Raw genomic sequence first — 21366 nt, 5'->3', positions numbered from 1 at the left:
ATTTTGATATTTGAATAACTGCATGTTGAGAAGTTCTCAGGTTTCTGAGCAGGAGAGAGGGAAGAGCGAAGCCTCCGTCAAAGTGCAGCTCTGCCCCCAAGTGGTTCGATCCAGCAAAGAGACAGCTGCATGAAATACACGCTTCCAACACGAGCAGTAAAATGTCCCTGCTCACCTTCCACTGAAAAGCACCAGCGATAAGAGAGTGGATCGATCCAGTGAAAGCTACTTTGACTTTGAAATGTGTCATAAAGGCTGAAATCAACACATTTACATCAAAAACTACACAACTCAGAGGGTTTTACAGAAAGAGATGACAGAGATCAAACATCAACATGACTTTCACTGAGCAGCTACTTTATTTCTCTCCTTCATTGAGTGATATACACTTTTGATGGTATATATTTTAAAATATTATTATTTTAAATATTTTAAATATAGACTTCTAAATAGTCGAAATCTAAAGTGCTTATTGTATTGATTCATTATATATGTATATGTCTATGCATGTATCCAAGTATGCAGGTGTTTTAAGTCTAATATGTATATTGTGTTTATATTCACTGTGCAACCAGGAGTGGGAACAAGTTAACATTTCTGTGTTGTACTGAGAAGTGCAGGAATAAAATATGAGTCTTTGCTGAACATGTAATGGAAACTTCAGAGAGATCAGGTCTGAAGCAGGGCTCATATGTAACCAACCAACCAAACAAACAAACACAGAAACCCTAAGTGTTCATCTCAAGTGATTGGAATCATCATTTTACTGTGATCCCTGGGTTAATCTGACTTTTAATACAGTTTTGAGGTATTTATGCAAGTCTTATAGTATATTAAACCGGTATCATTCTTGAATTCAATCACTGATGTTGTTTAAGTTTCTCTTTAGTGGTTTATTGATTGTAATGATGACCCAGATGAGCATATAAGGATGTAGAATGTGGGCAGTGGGAACTTTATCATCTCTATTTGCACCTACTATTAAACTATTAAACTATTAAAACGTTGATTTTCGATCAGCAGAGTTAATTTTAATCACAAACATTGTTGTCAGCCTGTGTTGGACCCTTTGTGCTGGACTGTGATTCTGTATAAACCCGATCTGTCGCGCTTTCACCGTAAAGAGACACTTCTCCGGCTGGTTTTCTCGCGCGCGGCTGCGGAACAGGTTGGATGAGCGTCAAGAATTCAGAAACTCCGGGTTGAACCTGTGAGGAGGGAGAAAGGGTAGGCGGCATTGAAGAAAAAAAAAAAGGAAAGAAAAAAGTGGCAGAGTTTGTTACTCCGCCCGAAAATGTGGTGGTGGGAGGGCGCAGAGAGCGAAGCGGCGAGTCGGGACGCGTCTGTGGAGAGAGAGACACAGAGACACGGAGAGGGAGGACAGGGTGGAGGAGAGAGCAGCGACTCGCCGTGACTTCAGCTCGCCATCCCTCCGAGACGAGGGTCCGCTGACCTGACCGCCGCGTGTCCGTGAGTCGGTGTGTTCGTGCGCCAGTGGGCTGGTCGAGCTTCACTCCTCTCGCTGGGTTTCGGACCATCCGGGCGTCCGTCCAATGTGCGTAAAGGGGCTCCATGTCCTCACCGTCCTCTGTGGACTCGCAGCTTCAGGTGAGACCCCCGCTGTGTATCTGCTCCTCAACACTTATAACCAACTTATTCAACTTTGATTTTTATTTATTTATTTATTCATTTTGATTGTTTTTCCAAAAAAAAAAAAAAAAAGTTTTGGGTTGTTGCGCAATGGAACCATTGCGCCTGAACCTGTTCGTGATTGTGAGTTGAGCCTTTTGTCTGTGAGTGGTGCCATGCTGGGTTTTCCAGAAGTTTACAGTGTGATGTCCCAGGAGGGACCTTCAGTCATAACAGGATGGGAATCCATTAGTCTGAGAGACGCTCCCAATAATCGCAGTTCAAAGCGAGACATAAGTGACAGCTCCTCCGGGACCCCTGACCTCCAGCTCCGGCCTGCGCCGTGCGTCACGGGGAAGGAGCAGTGGCACTGATGACTTCCCGTGGACGCAGTGAAACTCTGTGGGTGTGTGGGTGTTTTAAAATTGTCCTCCCAACTATCAACATCCTCCGTCTAGACTCCTTATTGTTCTGCCTGACACAGATACGTCCACCGTCTTCCTGCTGAGGATGTGACAGTGTGGATCATAACAACATAAACGGCCGGAGATCACATTGTCAGAGCTTCTAATGGACCATGTTTTAACATCACTGAGTCTGCATATCAAAGCCAATTCATTGAGAAGATAGCCAGGTTGTTTAACCTTGAAGTAATCTCTGTCCATCCCCGGTAAAGTGGATTATATTGATTGAACGTGTCCATCCGCTGCCAAAGCACCATGTTGGGATCCACTGTAGTGGCAAGCTGCTTATGTTTACAGTGAGCATGTGTCTGCAGATCAGTCATAACACGGTGGAGGGCTGACACAGAAGGAGCAGGAGGAGGACTGAGTGTGTGCCGTGAGGATGAAGGGGGGGTGTATGATCAAATGCGTGTGGATGAAGAAGGAAAACATGCTGGAGCTGATTACACCTCAGCTGCATCTCTGTAATTTCCATTGCCTTCGGCTCTGGAGCATTGGCAAGACGGGAAGGCAGGATGAAACAAGCAAGCGCAAACAACAAATTTTCATGAGCCATGTGGAATTGAATTGCAATGTGTGCAAATGTGTGCAGGAATAAATGGAGCTCCTCTCGCTTCCCCGCTCGGGCTCCCATCAGGTGGATGGATGAGCTGACATTAAGAGCAGCTCCAGCACGAACACGCTCGCCCCTCGGCACGCCACTGTTTTGACACACGTTGTACTGATCAAAGACAGCTCGTGTTGAGCTGCTGCAGAGAGCCTGTTTTGAAGGAGAGGGTGAAGATCTCCCTCTGCTCCACCACTCTAAACTCCATCACAGCAAGTGTTGTGCCGGCTCTATTAGAGATAAATGTACGGTTTCCTCTGTGGGTATTTGTAACGTGTGCTTGGCAGCTGTTTTCATTTTTTATGCTTTAAATCATAATTTGTGGCAAGATCCTTCTGGGAGCATTGTTTACTAAATGTGGATTTTTTTTTTCTTTTATTAAATCATTTTATGGAGCTGAAAAAGCTCTGGTGTCTCTGGTGGCTGCGGCGAGAGAGCAGGCACAGCTACTGTAAAACAATATCAGATCATATTCTGACAAAAACAAACCCATGAAAAAAATAAACATGTTTTCTGGATAGCTTACTCCTTAATGGTTCGTTTCTGTTCCAAGCAGCATGATGAAAAATAATAAATGAATTGAAATCAAAGTGCAGCCTTGCTGAGATTTTCATGTTACGGGACGAAAACAATGTGGTATCCTTTAACAGAACCCCACTTCATCCCCGCGCTTTCTGAAAACATCCAAAATCCACAGAAAATCAATGTTCAGTCTTTTGAAAGATAGAATCAACTCGATGAATTGGTTTTAACAGAGGGCCCATTACTAAATGAGGTCAGGCGAAATCAACAGATAATAAAAGGTGACTGACATGCATATCCTGAGTGATAACATAATTATATTAAGTTCTACAAATGTCTGAAACAGTTGACCAACATATATGAAAGGTGGTGAAAAATATATAAGAAAACAGCTTCATTCAACTGGAATAAAGGGAGCAAAATACACACAGAATGATTTCTTATGATATACAAAATCACAGTAAGAAGGTTAACTCTGCTAAGACTATGGGAAACGTGGGACTTTTACTGGATACGGGGAGTTGTTAAGGAAGTGGGTTTGTAAGAAGAGGCTCTCTGCTCATGGTCACCACTGTGGGCCCCAGACCAATGCTTTCACCCCCCGCTTTGACTGGGGGCGCTCAGGAAGGGCATCCGGTTTAAAACTTGTACCAAATGAACATTCGTACACTCCGTAGAGGAGTAGGTAAATTTGACTTATAGTATTAAATCTTCACCATTTCAAAGTATATCTGATGCTTCACAATAAAACAGTCGAAATAAAGTAATTAGAAATGAGGTTTGTTTTTTAGCTTTTATTGTTGATTTTGATACTAAACAACTTCAAGCCCAAATGAAGCGAGGGTGTATTAAACTCTGTCAGAAACAGGTGTTTTGATGGGAAGCATCAGGAGAAGGTGAAGTCACACGGAGGTAGGATATTTGTACTGTGGTCACAAAAACATCAAGCAAAGAGAACGAAGTAGGAAGCCCGCAGTGTGTCCTGTATTGCTACTCTTTCTCTGTGAGGGTTTAAAAGCATGTTGTTTTGAGACTTTTCTTCTTTGTGCTACTTTAGTTCAAATCCAGCAAAATAACAAGTCAGCCACAAACTGACGCGATAATAAGAAAACAGATCCAGAAGCCCGAAAACCCCACTTTTCCTTAAAAACTGTTGTCGCTAAATGAGTTTTTATGTTACCCTTTGTGCTTTAATTCTTTTGTCTTCCTCCCACATTTTCCTCCCGAACCAGAAATGCCTGAACGCTGACGTGCGGCAGCCTGTCCTGACTTACAGGTTTATGTCTGCTTGCTGACGGCAGCATACCAACAAAAGCAAACCCCAAAAAAAAAAAAAAAATCACAGCTCATTTGTGCTTCTCTGCTTCAACCCGGCGGGTTTCCATCCGGAGAAGCAGCTCCTTGCGTCTGTTTACAGGAACGGAGCTGGTATCTCCCGGCCGCGGCGGGCCTGGTCTCGCCGCAATAACAAGTCATTATAACAAAACGCGACTGCGGTTTTCGACTTGCCGCCCTGTGTTGACACACCTAAGAGGGACGGCTGGCCTTTGTGTGGGGCTGACGCGATTGCCAGTGACGCGTTGGCACACGACGGCAGGCCGATCCCGGGCAGCGCGAGGCTCCGAGGCACCATCTGTAAAGCGTTTGAGGATGGCGGCGGGGCCTTCCCCACGTGGCATTTAAATCATGAGGCTCAGACGTAAACAGGCGTTTATCAGTATTTATGTTTCCAGGTTCAGCAGGGGTTTGACACACAGACACACGCGCACGCACGCGGGCATGCACGCACACGGGCATGCACGCACACACTCGACGATCATCTGCATCTCGTCTGAATACAAATAGGACATATTTATGAGCCTGGGTTTCTGTTTATGTGGTCACTGTCACTTTGCAGGCCTTCCTCTGGCACGCCGCTCGCCCCGAAACTATTTACAGTCACTCTAAACAAGTAGAGCCACAAGTCAAAACAAGACTTCAGGGGCTTCACAGAATGCAACGCTACTTTCCACTGAATAGCAGCTGTTTTTTCTGAGTCATCGCTTATTAGCTGAATAATTTGTGACTGAAAACAGAGTCACTAGAATTTCTCAGGCCGGGAAAGTTACTTTGTGATGTGCTTCGATTTCCTTTCCTTTGTTCGGTATGCCACTTTCAAATCCAGCTATTATTTCCCTTTTTTTTTAACATAGAGAAACACTCAATCATGTGCCTCCGTGCTTTAATTATCTGATAGTGAACTCAGTAATTTGGTGGAGTTAGAGTGTAAATTGATGCGAAGGGGGAGGAGAGTCATGAAGGAAGCAGGTGAAGGACAAGCGACCAAACATGACGTCTCAGCTGTGCAGTTCAGCAGTAGATGCAGACCGACTGTAAAACCGCATCAACGAAACCCTCGCTTCTTCATTTTGTCAAATTCATTTGACTTTTGCTCTATAAGCTTAACCACAAATGCAGAATAGAGACTTGTGTTTCAGATTTTGCGGCTTCAGCAGAATGAAGAATGCTGAAATGTGCTGTAAAAACAGTGCAAAGAAGTTACTTCATGAACTGATCAGAACAGTTCGAATTTAAGGATCATTGAGGTTCGAAAAAAGGGGTTGTTTTCTTCTTGGCAGAGGTGTGATGAGAGAATATCTGATTGCATATGTATTACAACTAAAATTAAATGTACATGTACATCAAATAGGTCAAGTTTACCACATTTTTGAGACAAGTTTGAGTGAGACAAAGAGAAACTGACTTGTAAATGGAGGACTTACATATTGAATTATATTTTCAATGAAATATTGTTCAGTTTTTAAAGATGGAACATTGGTTTGATTTAGCTTGGTGCTTTGCGTTACATAAATAAAGTGGCCAGCCGACCTGTGTTTTCTACTAACTGACACCAACAGAAAAGAATCGAGGTGTAAAATGGAGCAAGGATAACTGAATTTAAGTTTAACATAATATCTAACTTATGCTGGAAAAAAAGATTTTAAAAAATACCAGTGTTATCCAGCATGGAACGTTCCATGGAACGAAGCTATTTTGTGAAAGTATGCAGTAATTTTGACACATTTTAATTTTATTGTAATCTTTTAGCCTGTGTCACGTCATGAACCTTGTGTCATGTTGCCATTTTGTAACTCTGTGTTACTGTTGTGGAATTTTGTGAGCGAGAGATAAAAATGAGGAGTCAAGGTGTTTCCGCTGCACATGGAGGTTTTGTTTTAGGAATGCAAAGGTTACATACGCGAATCAGCTGATTGAGAGCAAGGCCAACCCCACTCTGCTATGATTTCAGTCAACACACGTTATTCAGACAATAATCAGGAGAAAAGCTCCTGCTGCCTCTCAGATGAAAGTTCATGACTGCAGTCAGCTCCAGTCATAACAGTGTGTCCTTCAGCGTCTCAGAGAACAGGAAATCTAAATACTAGTCAAAATATTCCACATCAGTTTTATGTGGTATCAAGTTCAGAGGAAGTCGAAATGTTCTGCAGCTGAAAACAAACTACTTTTATATTAGAGCCGTACGTTTGCTGTATACCAACATGGAGCTATTGTACGTAACTTCGTATTTTAATAATGAGCTGGTTTCCCTTTTCCAGTTATAACAGCTTCCAGCTCTGACAGATTTCCACAAGATTTTGGAGTTTTACCGTGGGAAATAACCCTGGGGCAAAGTTCATTCTCCTTCACGGCACAAAGCCTCACAGTTTCACAGTCTTTGCTGTTGGCAGTTTTCATGCAGCTCAGGTGTTCCTGTTCCTGCAGCCTCCGGCCTGCTGCTGCAGAGAGAAGCAATCCGATGATTTGCAACAGGAGTGTAGTGGTCCAATCAGTGCTCAGGATCAAAGCACACCTCCCCACCACGAACAGGTTCATTCACTGTTAGAGCATCTACGAAGCCAGGCACTGATGTTAATAAATACTTTTACCTAATTGGAAGATGATGTTTCCTCCGTCTAAAGTTACATAGCACTGCCGTACAAAGCCAGTCACACTTTATAAAACTTAGTTTTACAGAATATTTGTCTTTGAAATGAGTAAACTAATTTATGAAACGAGTTTTTGTGACTCAGAGAGCAGAGAGCAGAGGTCTCCACCTCCTCCACAGTGTCCTGTTTGATATCTCTCTGTATATTCTTATTTTCATCTGCCAGAGGTGGAAGTCACCAAGGGAATGGTTTCTCTGTGACTCATGCCGCTGTTGAGAGAAGAAAAAGACAAGAAAAATATGAATATCTTGCTCCGTAGTAAACATGAGAAATGGAGGCCGCGGTCGGAGGGTGGGACGTTCTGTCCAGAGGAAGCTTACCGGCTGTGGGTGAGCTGGATGGAAGCGCACACGTCCCCCGTCCCCCCGTCCCCCCGTCCCCCCCTCCCCACGCCCAGGAGTTTGTAATCCTGGGGAGAAGTTGTTGAGTCAGCCGTGTGGTGGGAGTGGAAGAGGTTTGATGGATTAAACTCTTATCCTCGCTCACCCACTTCACGTTTCCTCTGGACAATGCCTGATGAATTACAATCGGTCTGGAGGAAGCAGCGGCAGGGGGAGGGGGAGGAGGAGAAGGAGGAGGAGGAAGAAAGTGTTCAAAATGAGATTGATGCCTGGCCTCTGTTCGGACTGACCTTTAGAGTGTATTCAGACACATTAGTTTGGCAGAGTTCATATAGATATAGGCTTTAAAGTGGAGCACAGACACATATACCGGCTGCAGTTTCTGTCCTTATTAAAGGGAAGAAACATAATTCTTCCTCTTCTGTATAAACACGGCGCAAAATTCTGCTGAGTCACATTAAAGGCAGCTTTTAGATTTGCGACTTCAATCTCCCGGCGTCGGGAATTCGGTTCGTGATGTATCTTCAATGTAAGCTTCACTGAGAGGAGCAGACGGGAGTCACAACAACGCCTGCGATGGATTGAGGGAAACGGCGTCGGCTCAAAGTGAATTTTATCATCCCCTAAGACGTGTGTGTGATTGAGTGCTGTAACCTCAGTTGAGCAAAAAGTAAGAGAGGAAATGGCAGTTTTTCTGGAAGATTGAAACATTTGGTATTTATTATAACAATTTATATTACGGTGACACAATTTATCACAAATTTATCTTCATTTCAATATCAAGACAGAAAAAAATTTACTGAACTTGAACTGTGCATAACTGGGCCAATCAATTGGAGTGATACTGTTCCAGATATGTTACTTCCTTAGATCTAATTTACAGAATACATGGTGACAGAAGGCCAGAAGCACAAAAATCTAGAGTCATGGATAAAAAAATCCTAAATGAAGTCAGCATGTGCTCCATTTATGATTAAACTCCATTTGTGGTTAAGCTAGTGTGGCAGGTGTGTCTAATTAAAACAGGATCATAAAATAAAAAGAGCACTGGCATTTACAAGGCCTGATCCAAAAGCAGAAAGATACCAACACCACATACTGTAGTGTTACACAATAATAGACGAATTGTTTATTTTATTTATTTATTTTTTTTTAAGAATAATTTGATGGAGAAAGTTATGACAGCATCCTGTTACCAGATTTCAAGAGCTCTAAAATTTAGATCTGAAGCTCCAGATTTGCTACAAATGATACTCTCTCTCAAGTCACTTGTGTGAACCGATGTTGCATTGGGGACGATTGCCCAACACCTCTCTTTGTCATCCAAGTATGCAGTGTTACATTTCCAAGATCTCAAGAGCTATTGAAGGCCCTCAGAAAAAAAAGGGTGTGTAAACCTTTGAGTCTGCCAAAGAATTCAAAGAGTCTTGATGTAATTTTTTCCACAGAATATGCTCCTGCAAATCCAACTTTTGTCCACTTTAATGTTATTATTATTAGTATTGAATAGGAAATGTCAAAGGAGTGTATTTTTCACAGGATCTGCTGGTAGCCGCTCTTCCTGCTGGCCAGAAAGTGATTCCAAGTGTTCAACAGTCAGAGTTCGCAGATGAAAAACCTCGGTAAACGCTATAGTCTTGTAGCTATATTGATTAAGATTTGTCTTTAGATACTTTATTGGGAAACCACTGTGATTTGGTTTTAAACCAGTGGGAAGCAACAATCTGTAACATTGCTTTTACTGCTTTTACCTCAATTCAGAATGTGTTGAATGATGCTGACAAAACATTTTCTTTAAAAAAAAAAAAAAATCATTAAGCGTTTCTAAAAAATGTGTAGCATACATACTGTCATGCAAAAAAAATGTGCATACTTTTGCCCATACATTTGCTTGTTCTGGCACAACTTCATGTTCTTGATTGTGCGCAAAGAACGGAAACCTGAGCAGAACAAACATACAGCCCACTTATATCCATCGCAGGGTTTCCCTCCCATTACACCTCTCAACACTCACAGTACCGTACTCCCGAAACGCCGTGTCCTCCTCCTCATCCTCCTCCTCCTTCTGGAGACTGTTACCTGAACCTGCCATTCCCAGCCGCTCGGTCCGGCCCCCCTCATGAAAGACAGGCCTTGTTAAAAATAGAGAAAAGTAACCGGGGCTTGTGAAACGTCTCACAAAGGAGAGAAGAGGCTCTTTGTAATCCGCGGAACCCTTTGTGTGTTTGGTCCTGTCCTAAGTGTTTCCTCCAAACCCAGTGCAACAGACTCAGGTTTCCTGCGGTGGTCCCTTTGTTTCTGTGCTATAATGAAGAGAAGAAAGGCCCAAACACGCACCGTCAAGGAAATCTTGTAATGAAACCAATTTCCTGATTCAGAGTTGTGCCGGTCGCTTGATTTCTCCTGCAGAGTTTCCTTCCCTCTCTTAAACTCTGAATGGAGTCTTTCCAAGCAGTAATCCAGGTGTCCTGTTGAGGGAACAACAACAGTAACCAGTCTTTGCTTCTGCAGAGACTTTGCAATCTAACTTTGAATGTTGACATATTTCTTTTCTTTGAAACTTTGTTCTGTTTGCAAAGCTTAGAAGCAACCGCACCGAGCCCCGCAAGTCTCCAGCACACGACGTGAAAACAGAGTTTGGTCCTTCTGCAAATTATTTCTGGAGATATTCATAGGAAATGTTTAGAATACCAGAGAATATTAACTTAGCGCAGAGCTCAGACTACAGAGAGAGCCTCTCCGCCGTGCAGAACACACTCAAAGGCCTGGAAACGTGAAACTTCTGGGAAGTTGCCCTGGTTGAGCACAAACTCCAGACAGAAAAGGTTGAAAGTGTCTGTGTATATTCTCCACACTCTCTGAATAGTTTCAAGCGATTATGTAGTGCAGTGTGGGATCTTCAAAGTCAGTAATTTTACAACCAGAAATGTTTTTTTCTATAATTATTCCACTGTTTTTAGTAGTTTTCTGAAGATTGCTAAACCACTGCATAGTTTGTCTTGTGGAAAAACTCTGCTACGGGAATTACAGGACATGACATTCTGCATTCTTCTACATTTTACACACTATCCCATCCTTTTGGGATTGACTTTGCAGAATTTTTCAGTCTCCACAAGGTCTTCAGATAGTCAGCAAAGAATGAGAGGAGTGTGATGGGAAAGACAGTCAAGGGAAAAGGGAGCGCAGTGCTCTTTGGTGCAGAACGCACTGTACATGACATGATTGTCAGGCCTGGCAGAATGCTGTCAGAGTGCATTGTTTAACTAGATAATAAAAATAGAGTCTAATAGAGCAGCCTTTAACAATGGAGAGCTGATGTGAAACTGACACTTCAGGGTTCTGCGCCAGAAGAAAGAAAAATACTGAATATGCTGACATAAAGCTGAGCGCCTCTCTGCAGCAGTCATTCTGTCTCATGTCATGTATTTATAAAGGAAAGGCTTAATTGAATCTGTGTGTTCAGTGCGTCTTGACATCTGGTAAATATGTGCATGCACATTGATCCTAACGGGGAACATGCATAATGTAAGATTACCGCAGTTTGAATGAGGTTAATAAGCTTCATGTGTGCAAATGTCTGCAGAAACACTGACTGGGATAGTGGCTGACTTACTGTCCAAATGAAGTTCGCACTTGTTGAATAAAAAGCCACAATAACAAGTTTCGTATATATAGAGCAGATGCTGGAAAGAGTACATGGTTATTAATGAAATCTCATCTGTGCGTGGCAGCTGGTGTGTTTTCCAGAGTTTTGCTTCATATCCTAAAAATCACTGGAAAGTCTTTTCACTTTTTTTGTGAAGGCACTTTATTAATGGTGCAACAAGAACTGAAAAGTAGAGCGGTAGTTTAGCAGACTGCAAACTGCTATTTTGGAGTTTTGGAACGTGAATGTCAATACTGTCTTTCTTCTCTCGTCGTGTTGGGTGAAGCAGGCCGAAGCCCACAGCAACTTTAGTGGCAAATAGCAAAATTAAACATTTCTTTTCATGAATTGTTCTCTTAGGAGTTACTTTTTTTTCATTTTACCACATGAAAATGGAAACATAAAACATTTTTTTTTTCACTTAAAATCCTCCAACTTGCTTCAAGCCATGCATCTCATTCCGTTTAAGTTTTGCTGAATCTCTTTTGTTTTACAGCTGTGACAGAATAGAAAAGACTTCTGCATATATCTGGCAGTGTGAGACCAAAGACGGTGTAAAACATTTATGGATGGGGTTCAGCACTTTAAAACCTGCCTATACTCTTTGACAGCGGGTGAAATATTATGTGGGCAGGTCGAGTCGTGCTTGATATTTCTCCTGTTTCCTTTTATACTGTCTTGGGATGGCCGCCAAGCCAAGCAGACCTAATCACACTCGAGTGGGCTTGGTTTGATTATTTTACGGTAGATGAAAGTATTTGCCCTCGGTGGCTTCAGAGTGGTCTGGCGGACCCGCGTAGCTTGTAGCGAGCGGCGTTGACAGGTAGGATGAAGTGCATTAAAGGTTCAGCAAGTTCATTTAATTGTGATATACTGGACTTATTGATTGATATGATGGACTAAAGCCAATGCCTGTACATTCAACGGGACTGTGTGTGTGTGTGTGTGTGTGTGTGTGTGTGTGTGTGTGTGTGTGTGTGTGTGTGAGAGAATGTGTGGTGGACCTGTGCCAATCCCCCCACTCTCAAATCCTGGCAAATAAACACTCACACATATGCTATACCTTTCTGTGCTCCAACAGGAAGATATGGTTTTCCAATCTTTTCCCGTTATTGTGAATACAAACATCTGGGATCTCACACACACACACACACACACACACACACACAAAGTGACGAAACTGAAGTGAAATCTTACAAGTTGAAACACTTCATTTTCACCGTTAACAGTTTCAAGTAAAGCCAATCAAGCTGCCATGTGTTTGCACACTTCACACTCTGTCGTCTTTTTAATTACTATTAAAAAGTTGTAATAGATTTACTTTACACATACAGACTAAATCTGCAAAACGCTAATAATTATGCATTTTCATAAGTTTTTTCAGGTGTTAATGAAACCCTTTTACCTCCAAGTTCCTGAAACACGTAGAAGAGGAAATGAGTTACAGAAAATAACTGGATAAAGACCCCAGTAAGTCGGTCAGAGTAATCACGTTAACTGCATATATCGGTCCTCTCTGGCCTTGCCCTCGTGCGCAGAGCTACATAACTTGATCTTAATAAGCTGTGAAAGCTCCTTCTCTCTGTCTCTGGGTGCTGGGTGTGGTCAGCACTGGCCAGGCAGGATGTTCGCATGTAAATAAGCGGGCGGCTCAAATAGGACAGCAAGGCGTGCTGGAGTGCTCGAGTGAATGCTCGGACAAATGAGCAAACAAACAAGCAGCGTTATCTTATCTCGGTCCGTCAGACTGCAATTATGTAGAAGAATACAGTTTCCATAATTTTGTTAGCCTGGCTCCGCCCATTCAGTCACTCGTCGACTCGACGCCTTGTCCAGTTTTCATGTCTCCCTCTTGTCGTCTTATTTATCTTCCCTCTCTTCCTCTGAATGAGTCAGATTCTTCACGCTAATGTCTTCGCTCTTGTAATGGCACGCATCCTCTTCGCCAATTAGCACTCGCTAATGGCCGATTAAGTAGCAATCATGTACTTTTTAGCTGTTGGGGCAAATTAGTAATGGAAGCGCTGTAACGGGGCCGCCGTTCTGCTAAAATCCACTCCGCCGGAAAAAAAAAAAGTCCAATTAACCTTCAGTCTTAATCAGCTCTGCTTGTGTCAAAGAGCAGCGGCGTTGAAAGCATTTTTAGATTCATTGTTGTTCAGAGGAGATTAACAACGCTTGTTTAAATTCATGTACTTAACTAATGGATTTGGTTTAGGGAAGACGTGAAATGTGGCCCTTTCTGAAGCCCGATGAATCACTTGAGAGAGAGATTTTAAAGTATTTTTGAAGGGAAGATGGGCACTTCACAGTGCTGCGCTGCTAATCCTCCAGACAGGGCCGGCTCTAGGCATAGGCGAACTAGGCGGCCGCCTAGGGCGCCACGTCCCGAGGGGGGCGCCGCGGTCGTACAAGGGGCGCCACGACGCTCTGTGTTCCGTGTGCCCCGCTGTGCAGCGGTCCGACGCACCGCGCTCCTCGTCCTCGGCGCTGCCCGGCACTGATCGGTATTGTTCGGCATCGCTACTCAGCCCCCCCCCCCCCCCCCCCCCCCCCCCCGCTCAACAAATGTCGGGACCGCTCCAAAAACACGCTCCCAAGGGGCGCTCGTCTCGGGCTCGCCTAGGGCGCCTCTGAAGCCCGGGCCGGCCCTGCCTCCAGATATGTATATATAAAATAAGACAGTAGCCATTGTAGCAGTGTTGTGATCATGATAAAGGTTTACCCTTCTTTTCTGTGTAAACAGGACTTAGTGAATGCTTTAATTCTAACCTAAACCAGATCGGTACAAAGTAAAAGTTAAAGTAGATATAGCTAAGTGCACTAATTTACATCTATGTTAGTCGTGTTCATGTTTTCAACGTGTCCAAATTAGATTGTTTAAAAATACTGCTGCTCACGATGAAAGTCATTTCTACAACTGGCTCATCACGACTTTTATTTGTAGATTTTATTGAAAGATAGTTTCTGTGCAATATCCCTTCTTAGGTCTTCCAGTGTTTTCTGAATCTCTTCTGTTACTCTTCTTCTCTCCATAACTTTCCATTTGTCACTGATCTTCCCCCATATTGCCGCTCGCTTTTTTCGTGTTTGTTTTTTTTTTTTTGCTTCAGATGTTTTTTGTGTAATTTTTGATTTATTTCACAACTTCCAGAGCCAAATGATCCAACTTCATAATAACACATGCCATTTTGTGTTTGTGGGCGTTCAGTCCCACATCTAATCACTGCGTGGAAAATGCAACCAAACAGATATGGAAACAAAACAATTTCCAGCAGATCGGTCTTGTGTAAATATGGTTTAACACATATAAAAACCCCATTTAAATACTCCTGTGTGTGCATGACATCACTTATGGCTTTATTTTAAGTTGATCACCTGCAAAAGTTGCACAAATTTCACTTTAAATTGCTCAAAGTGCAACTTATCAGGATCTTAGTAAAATTAGTCCTCTGTCTCAGACCTTAAAAGATCACAAGAATAGTTGAGGATTCATCCTCGTGGAAGTTAGATTGTCCATGTCTAATATGTACCAATTTATCACTGCACTCTCAAGACTGAATAAATAAAGCTGAATTGAATAAAAAAGAAAAAAAAAAACATAACTCTTTCCTCCTATTTGCCTAGTAAATGCGTTGGGCAGCAGTGGAATTATTTTTAATGATCTATGACCACGTTGATGAAATAAGCATGAGCTTATAAGGAAAACAAACAAAAATGTAATAAACATCAAAATATGTGTTGTCCACAGTGAGCTTGTATTCATGCTGAGAAACCGGAAAATGAAAGTAGAGGAGTGCTCTTCCTCTTCTTTTCTCATATCCAACCCTCACACTGACCTCAGGTTAGTGTCTCTGGTGGGACGGATTCATCCATAAGGACTTAATATTCACAAAACACACACGTACAGTGCAGCCAAGAAGAGAGTCATTACGAGCTGAGCGAATCCAGCCAGGCCCGATGTTATCTGCCTAATGAATATCCAAAAGACGGGCAGCCTCATCTACTAACTTCAGTATTTTCCGTGCGCATGGCCAGGTGAAGGAAGAAGCCAGAAAGCAGCGGAGCAGATGCGGCCTCTCCCCTTTGATGTCCATCCAACAAAGCACCATGCGATGTGCAAAGGTGGACGTTTCCCTCGCAGCATGGCCGCTGCCTGTACTGGCCGCTCGTACGCAGCCACTCCCAGGTTTCATCGGGCTCATTTAAAACACATTAGTCTGTTCGAGCGCTGTCAGGGCTCCAGCGATGAGAGAGCGGCCCGTCTGTTTGATGCTGCGAGGGGGCCGTCTGGTCGCCCTGCTCTCTCATCCCGGCCCACAGGAAACACTCCCCGGCCTGATAAGGAGCAGAACACAGAGCCCGAGGAGCAAAGCCCCCGCTGACATTTTCCCAGCGAGCTCCGGTCTTAATTCTCAGTGTGATTACAATGCAGAGGTGACCGTACGACTCAATTTACCCTCATCTCCCAGACCTTCCTCGGCTCTGCACCTGGAGCCTCGTGTTGCTGCTCGTGTTACCGCCTCACATTTTATATTGCCGTGTTCAGAGCTGCAAATCTCAATGTGATGCATTATTCATGTGCGCCATAGTGAGTACTGTCAAAGTGCAATTTCTGTTGTGCAATGATTTTATTAAAAAGCAGCAACGAGTTACATCTCATCCATTTCACTGTTAATTCCACTTTACAGACTCTGCAGACAATAAATAAATGCACACTCAATTTCATTACAGCTGAGATGTTGCTTCCTAAATAAATAAACTGAGAATGACACAATGTTAAGATCAGATCCGGGCATTTTGCAGACCATGCTGGTGACTGCTTCAGGACAGTGCTAAATTAAGAATCAAATACAAGATTCATGTGATCCATGAAATGCAACTGCTTAGCTATGGGTGTTTTTTTAAGATGGCTATGTTACTTTTTTAATTGACTGTGTGCTTGTCTTTTTGTCTGTAGTCACATTTAAGTGTACTAAAGTAAAAGGTAAAGAACACACACTTGAGTGGCGGATCACACATTTCACACTGTTCACAGGAAGACATGGAGGCCGGTATTGCTCATTTGGTCTTTGAATAATGTTTCTGGAACCCGATACGACCCGTGCACTCAGGTGATCGGAGTCACAGATGGCTCCTCTCTCAGACTGACGTGTTTCTGAGAGTTGGAGCGTCTTCATACGATGGACAGTTCTTGGCTGCCCTGAGCTTCGCTGATGGATGTCCTGCTGCGTGCCTGGGCATCAGCTTTAGCAGGGCCACCCATATGATTAGGATGTATGGAGATCCTCCCATAGATAGCTCAGCAAAGATTCTGCAATCTTGAGGTTGGAGAGTCAAACATGCATCTTCCCAGGATAGTGGGCATTTGGTGTGTGTGTCTGTGTGGTGTATAGCAGCACGAGCTCCAATCTGAGGAGCTCAATCCATCATGACGCTGCTCACACAGTCCATCCGTTTTACATCTAATGGATGTGGTCTACTGTAAAGATTGATGCAGTCCATATCCACATTACATACAGCAGGCTTTCAATTTCTGTCCTATCTCATCTAATAGTGTTGTCAAGGAGGCTATTATTCATTAGGCGTCCCTGATTTGCCCTACTTTCAGGAGGAAAAGGCACTCTATTGTTTGGTGCGTGTTGACTGATCATGCATTTTGCACTTTAGCACTTGCAGCAGCTTGGAGGATTTTAGTTTGTAACAGTTTGCAGCACGCTGCATGTATCTAATACGGTTCTGGTGACAACTTCAAGCTAATGATTTTTCCTGCAGCAGCGCTGTGTGGGCAGAGGAAGGGTCACTGGGTGCGCTGCACACTCTCAGAAAGCTGGAATTTACTGATGAAGATAAATTCATACTGCATCTGTTTGCGTTCCTGTGCTTTCTTTAACCGCTGCCTGGACCCTATCTCATGCATGCATTGATTTTTCTTTATGTGCAATTCCTTCTGTGTGAGCTCAGCTTCTGATCCTGGTGCTTGCTTCCTCAGGAGTGCTGCAGGTGAGCGGGATACGTATATCCACACCTGGGAGTATGGAGGCGGTCAATGGGACAGATGTTCGCCTGAAGTGCACGTTCTACAGCTCGTCCGCCATCAACGCCAACTCCGTCACCATCTCCTGGACCTTCAGACCTCTAACAAAGGGCCGCGAGGAGACGGTGAGTGTCTGTGTGTCTCTTTTGCATGAATAAAAAAAGTGAGATAAGCCTCCTGCATTGTGTCAGGGAGCATCCACCCCCACAATCAACCGAGAGAGGAGTCGGTGAGTCATCGGGCTCCCCGTGGAGCCTCCGAGTCAAGCCTGTGTTTGTGTTCTTGTGTGCATGCATATTGAGAATTGTCTGGGTACGTTTTTTTTTTCACTTGCAGTAATAAAATATAGTTCCTTCCCGGCAGCAGCTGCTCCAATTTATTTCAAATAGTGTCACTGTGGCGTACATCAAATCCTTTCTTCTAATTCCTCTCGTAGGTGTTTCACTACCAGCAGAAGCCATATCCACCCGTAGAGGGCATCTTCAGGAAGCGCATCGCCTGGGACGGCAACATCATGGGCCAAGACGCGTCCATCATCATCCGGCAGGTGAAGTTCACCTACAACGGCACGTACATCTGCCAGGTGAAGAATCCACCTGACGTCCACGGCACGGTTGGAGAGATCAAACTCCGTGTGGTCACCACAGGTCAGCAGCTGATTCTTCCTCCAAATCATTTCCAAAATATCCCGATGCCGTGCTTCAGATTTAGCTACTCAGTTATTGCAGTTTGCAGGAAACAGTACAAAAGTTCACTCATTTGTATGTTCTCTGGTCACCGACAGCCTCTTTCTCCGAGCTTCTCTTCCTGGTGCTGGCCATCGGAGGCGGCATCACCCTGGTGGTCGTCCTCCTCGTCATCATCGTGTCCTGCCGGCGGTGCAGGAGGAGGAGGGAGAGGCAGCTGGAGGGGAACGAGGAGGCCCCCCGCAAAGAGCGAAAAGACCCCACAGCGTGGTAAGACTGACCGGAGTGACAGAGGGAGAGGAGGAGGAGGAGGAGGAGGAAGGGGAAGAGAGAGGAAGAGAGAAATCACAGGCCTTCTTTCTCTCTCCTCCATTGACTGTGGGGATCGGGGCATGTGGCGCTCCTCTCTGGGGGTCAGGGGCTCTTTCCCTACTGGACGCTTCGCTTTCTTCCTTCCTCTCCAACTGCAGTCTTTGGACCCCAGACTCGGACCAGTAACGGGCAGCTGTGGTTAAGCAGGTGTGAATGAAGAACGTGCCTTCGTGTAGACAATTCTAGACAGTGAACTTTAGCCAGACTGCTCTGTAGCTTCATGATATCACCCTGTGCCTTTCATTTCTGTGAAAAAACAACGTTTTTTATCAGTTCATCTTTTCCTGTGCAGCTTGATGTGCTTCCAAGCATATTTCCTGTTTGGAGTCAATGTTTTGATGATCGTAGAGGTAGAACAATGGTGCATTTCGGCTGTTTTCTTCCTCACTAATACAGTTCAGACCCCAACACAGCGATGTCACAATTGGCATATGTTTAATATATTGTTCCATCGAACAATAACAAGACTAGAACAAAGAATGAGCCCTTTCCAAGCTTTCATTGGATTGCTCTAATCCCCACATGCTGGGAAACATTATGAAACCAAATTGTTACCAAGCCTCCTTCCATTGGGTGTATATGTCAGCTGTCTGGTCCAATCGACTGTGGTTCATCTGAATCTGCACGAGGACGCTGGTTTACATGTGCGTTTTGTTTCACTACTGAAGTTACAATGCTGTATTTCTTTTTATATGTAACAGTTTTATTTGCAACTGTGTCAGAAATAACTGGGGTGTTATCAAATGATGGAAACCTGATGTTGAGCACTTGTTGGAAACAGACATGATAATCAGCAAATTTACAGTAACTGTGGCAATAATCTGAACCTTTCACTGCCAGGCAGACAATTCTGTTCCTGATAAACATTTTATTGTCCTTCTGTCTGTTTCAAACAATGAGCTGATTTGTTACACTGCTTTTCTTGGGCATGCCAGGCTTCTTTGCCGCTCTCTTGGGTTTTCAGATCTGGTCTGTAAAAGCGGTGCAGTGGCTGGCTACTTTAACTTACTGAATGTGGTGCATAAAGTTAGGCTTCAAACTGAATCTCTCAGAGAGAAGTGCTTGATAAGGGAATAAACTATTTCCTCTCCGATCAGATGGAAAAAAAGGAAAACGAATGTTCTGATCCAACCTTTTCTCTGAACGGTGTTTGACGCTAACCCTTTGTCCCCGCTGCTGTGTTTGTGTCCACTCGTCCTTGTCCCGTCCCCGTTGTGTGTGACCTGTGCGCATTCGTGCACATCAATGATTCATGAATGTGCCATGCATGAATGTATGCCCCCCTGTGTTTGTTGCCCCTGCCTCCCCCTGGTGGCCGTCTGCGTCGTCCCTCCTGTGTGTGCACGTCTCAGCCACCCGTCGAGGGCCGTCCACCTCTACCTATCAGAACCGTCCATAGAGATTGACAGTTCGGACGGCATGATCTCGGACCCCAGCACCCCGTCCTCCAGCTCCTCAGAGGATGAGGGTCCGAGCTCCGATGACGACGACGACGACGATGATGACTCCGACTGAGGAGCCGGAGGAAGACGAGGGCAGCGATGCTGGCGTGAAGCCGGCCGGGAAGCTTTCTCTGGAGGGAGAGCCATGGTGGAACCCGAGGATCCCACCGCCGAGCCGAGCGGAGTCTACATGAAGAAGTGCGGCTACTGTGAGGAAAATAAGCCCGTGGTTTGACAATGTGAGGAACAGATTCCACTTTTGAGAAGAAAGAGATTGCTGCTGAGGAAGGGCAAGACAAAAGTACGAGTGAGAAAATACTGCATCATTCATGCCCGAATGAAACCACAGGAATGAACTGAGGGTCAATTGTTGTTCAATATCTGTCTCTTGGTTCTACCATGAATCTCCTAAAGAGGAGAAAGCCGATATACTAAAATCAGCTGCTGTAAGAAATTGATCTCATTGAACGTATCGACATGTACAGACAGAATGAGACAAATGAGCCGTACCAATGTCTCTATTTCAGAGGCTGCTTTTGGCTCATGCAGAGAAGTTTCCCGTTGAGCTAATAGCTGAAATCCAGCAGAATAGTGCAGGACAACCTTCCATGAGGGTAAATCACTGGGAAAGTCTCGGATTTCAGGCAGTAGCGGACCGTTTGATACCCCTCAGCGTCAGTCGTCTCCTTCCGCACATGTAGGCCGGGATGCTTACAACGAGCCACGTCAGATTACTTTGATACAGCAGCAAAACTGTGATTCGGCTTTATTTAGTCAGAAGGCCAAGTACTTGATCAGCGTGCCAGCTGCAGCACCTTCCAGCCCTGAATGCATGCTGTCAGATCTGAAAACCTTTGATTGCAAAATGCCCTTGAGAGCCTGTTTTTTTTTTTTCTGCACGCGCCTGTGAATGCATCACGTCTACTAACAAATGTCTGTATTACCTGTCTTTAATCAGGATTTTTACTTTTATTTTATTACTGCAAGATGTTTATAGATTTCCTCCTTTTTTTTTTTTTTTTAGTTTTCTACATATATATTTTATCATGTTCAAAAGTGTCACCTTATTTGTTGTAGAGATTTTATACAAATGTATATGTGTATTGAAAACATTTTTCTAATAAAATTGCTCTTAAATTTTTTTGCCACATTCTCTCACTTCAAAGTAACCCCGTCTAGCCGAGGTGTGCCGGCGACATCGCCTACCGTGTGAGACATGATCTCTCGCACCTTGCCAGTGATTTGATGAAAACAATACATTATGTAAAAGGGTAATCTTGTTATCCGGTATTTATTATGCATGATTATCTTTAATGCACTGCCTCCAGTCGTGTGTTTATGGCGCGTGTGTCTGCAGAGCTCGCTGCTTTTGTTTACCTGTCAGCATTACTGCGGTGAATGGCTGTTTAATTTCTTGCAGGCTCAGTACGTTTATTTGTGTCTTTCGGCCCAGGCTGGTTCATGACTGTGAATATCTTACTCTTATATGTGCAATTTGTGGGAGTGTGTGTGTGTGTGTGTGTGTGTGTGTGTGTGTGTGTGTGTGTGTGTGTGTGTGTGTGTGTGTGTGTGTTTGTATTTGCCAGCCTATTTGTGTTCATTGATCAAAGTCTGCCCCTCCGGGTGAACCTTTA

General features: G+C 44.0%; 1 protein-coding gene across 1 annotated transcript; it reads left to right on the top strand.

The window, feature by feature from the left end:
* The first annotated feature begins 1334 nt into the window (after positions 1-1334).
* Positions 1335-20873, top strand: LOC115400639 (myelin protein zero-like protein 2). The gene is made up of 5 exons (XM_030108645.1): positions 1335-1608; positions 17188-17357; positions 17669-17879; positions 18017-18188; positions 19643-20873. Exons 1-5 carry the CDS (start codon positions 1554-1556, stop codon positions 19803-19805), a joined length of 771 nt encoding a protein of 256 aa, XP_029964505.1. The 5' UTR covers positions 1335-1553; the 3' UTR covers positions 19806-20873.
* Positions 20874-21366: the final 493 nt, after the last annotated feature.

The sequence above is a fragment of the Salarias fasciatus genome, chromosome 14 (assembly GCF_902148845.1).
Source record: "Salarias fasciatus chromosome 14, fSalaFa1.1, whole genome shotgun sequence".
Classification (NCBI taxonomy): domain Eukaryota; kingdom Metazoa; phylum Chordata; class Actinopteri; order Blenniiformes; family Blenniidae; genus Salarias; species Salarias fasciatus.
The sequence above is the reverse complement of the archived record's forward strand: the minus strand, read 5'-3'. Positions and strand labels throughout refer to the sequence as shown.

Bases quoted from the DNA above. Each gene is read 5' to 3' on its own strand.
- LOC115400639 (XM_030108645.1), top strand. From the start codon at position 1,554: ATGTGCGTAAAGGGGCTCCATGTCCTCACCGTCCTCTGTGGACTCGCA. The intron at 1,609-17,187 runs GTGAGACCCCCG...TTGCTTCCTCAG, and splicing joins CTGTGGACTCGCAGCTTCAG to GAGTGCTGCAGGTGAGCGGG. The intron at 17,358-17,668 runs GTGAGTGTCTGT...TTCCTCTCGTAG, and splicing joins CAAAGGGCCGCGAGGAGACG to GTGTTTCACTACCAGCAGAA.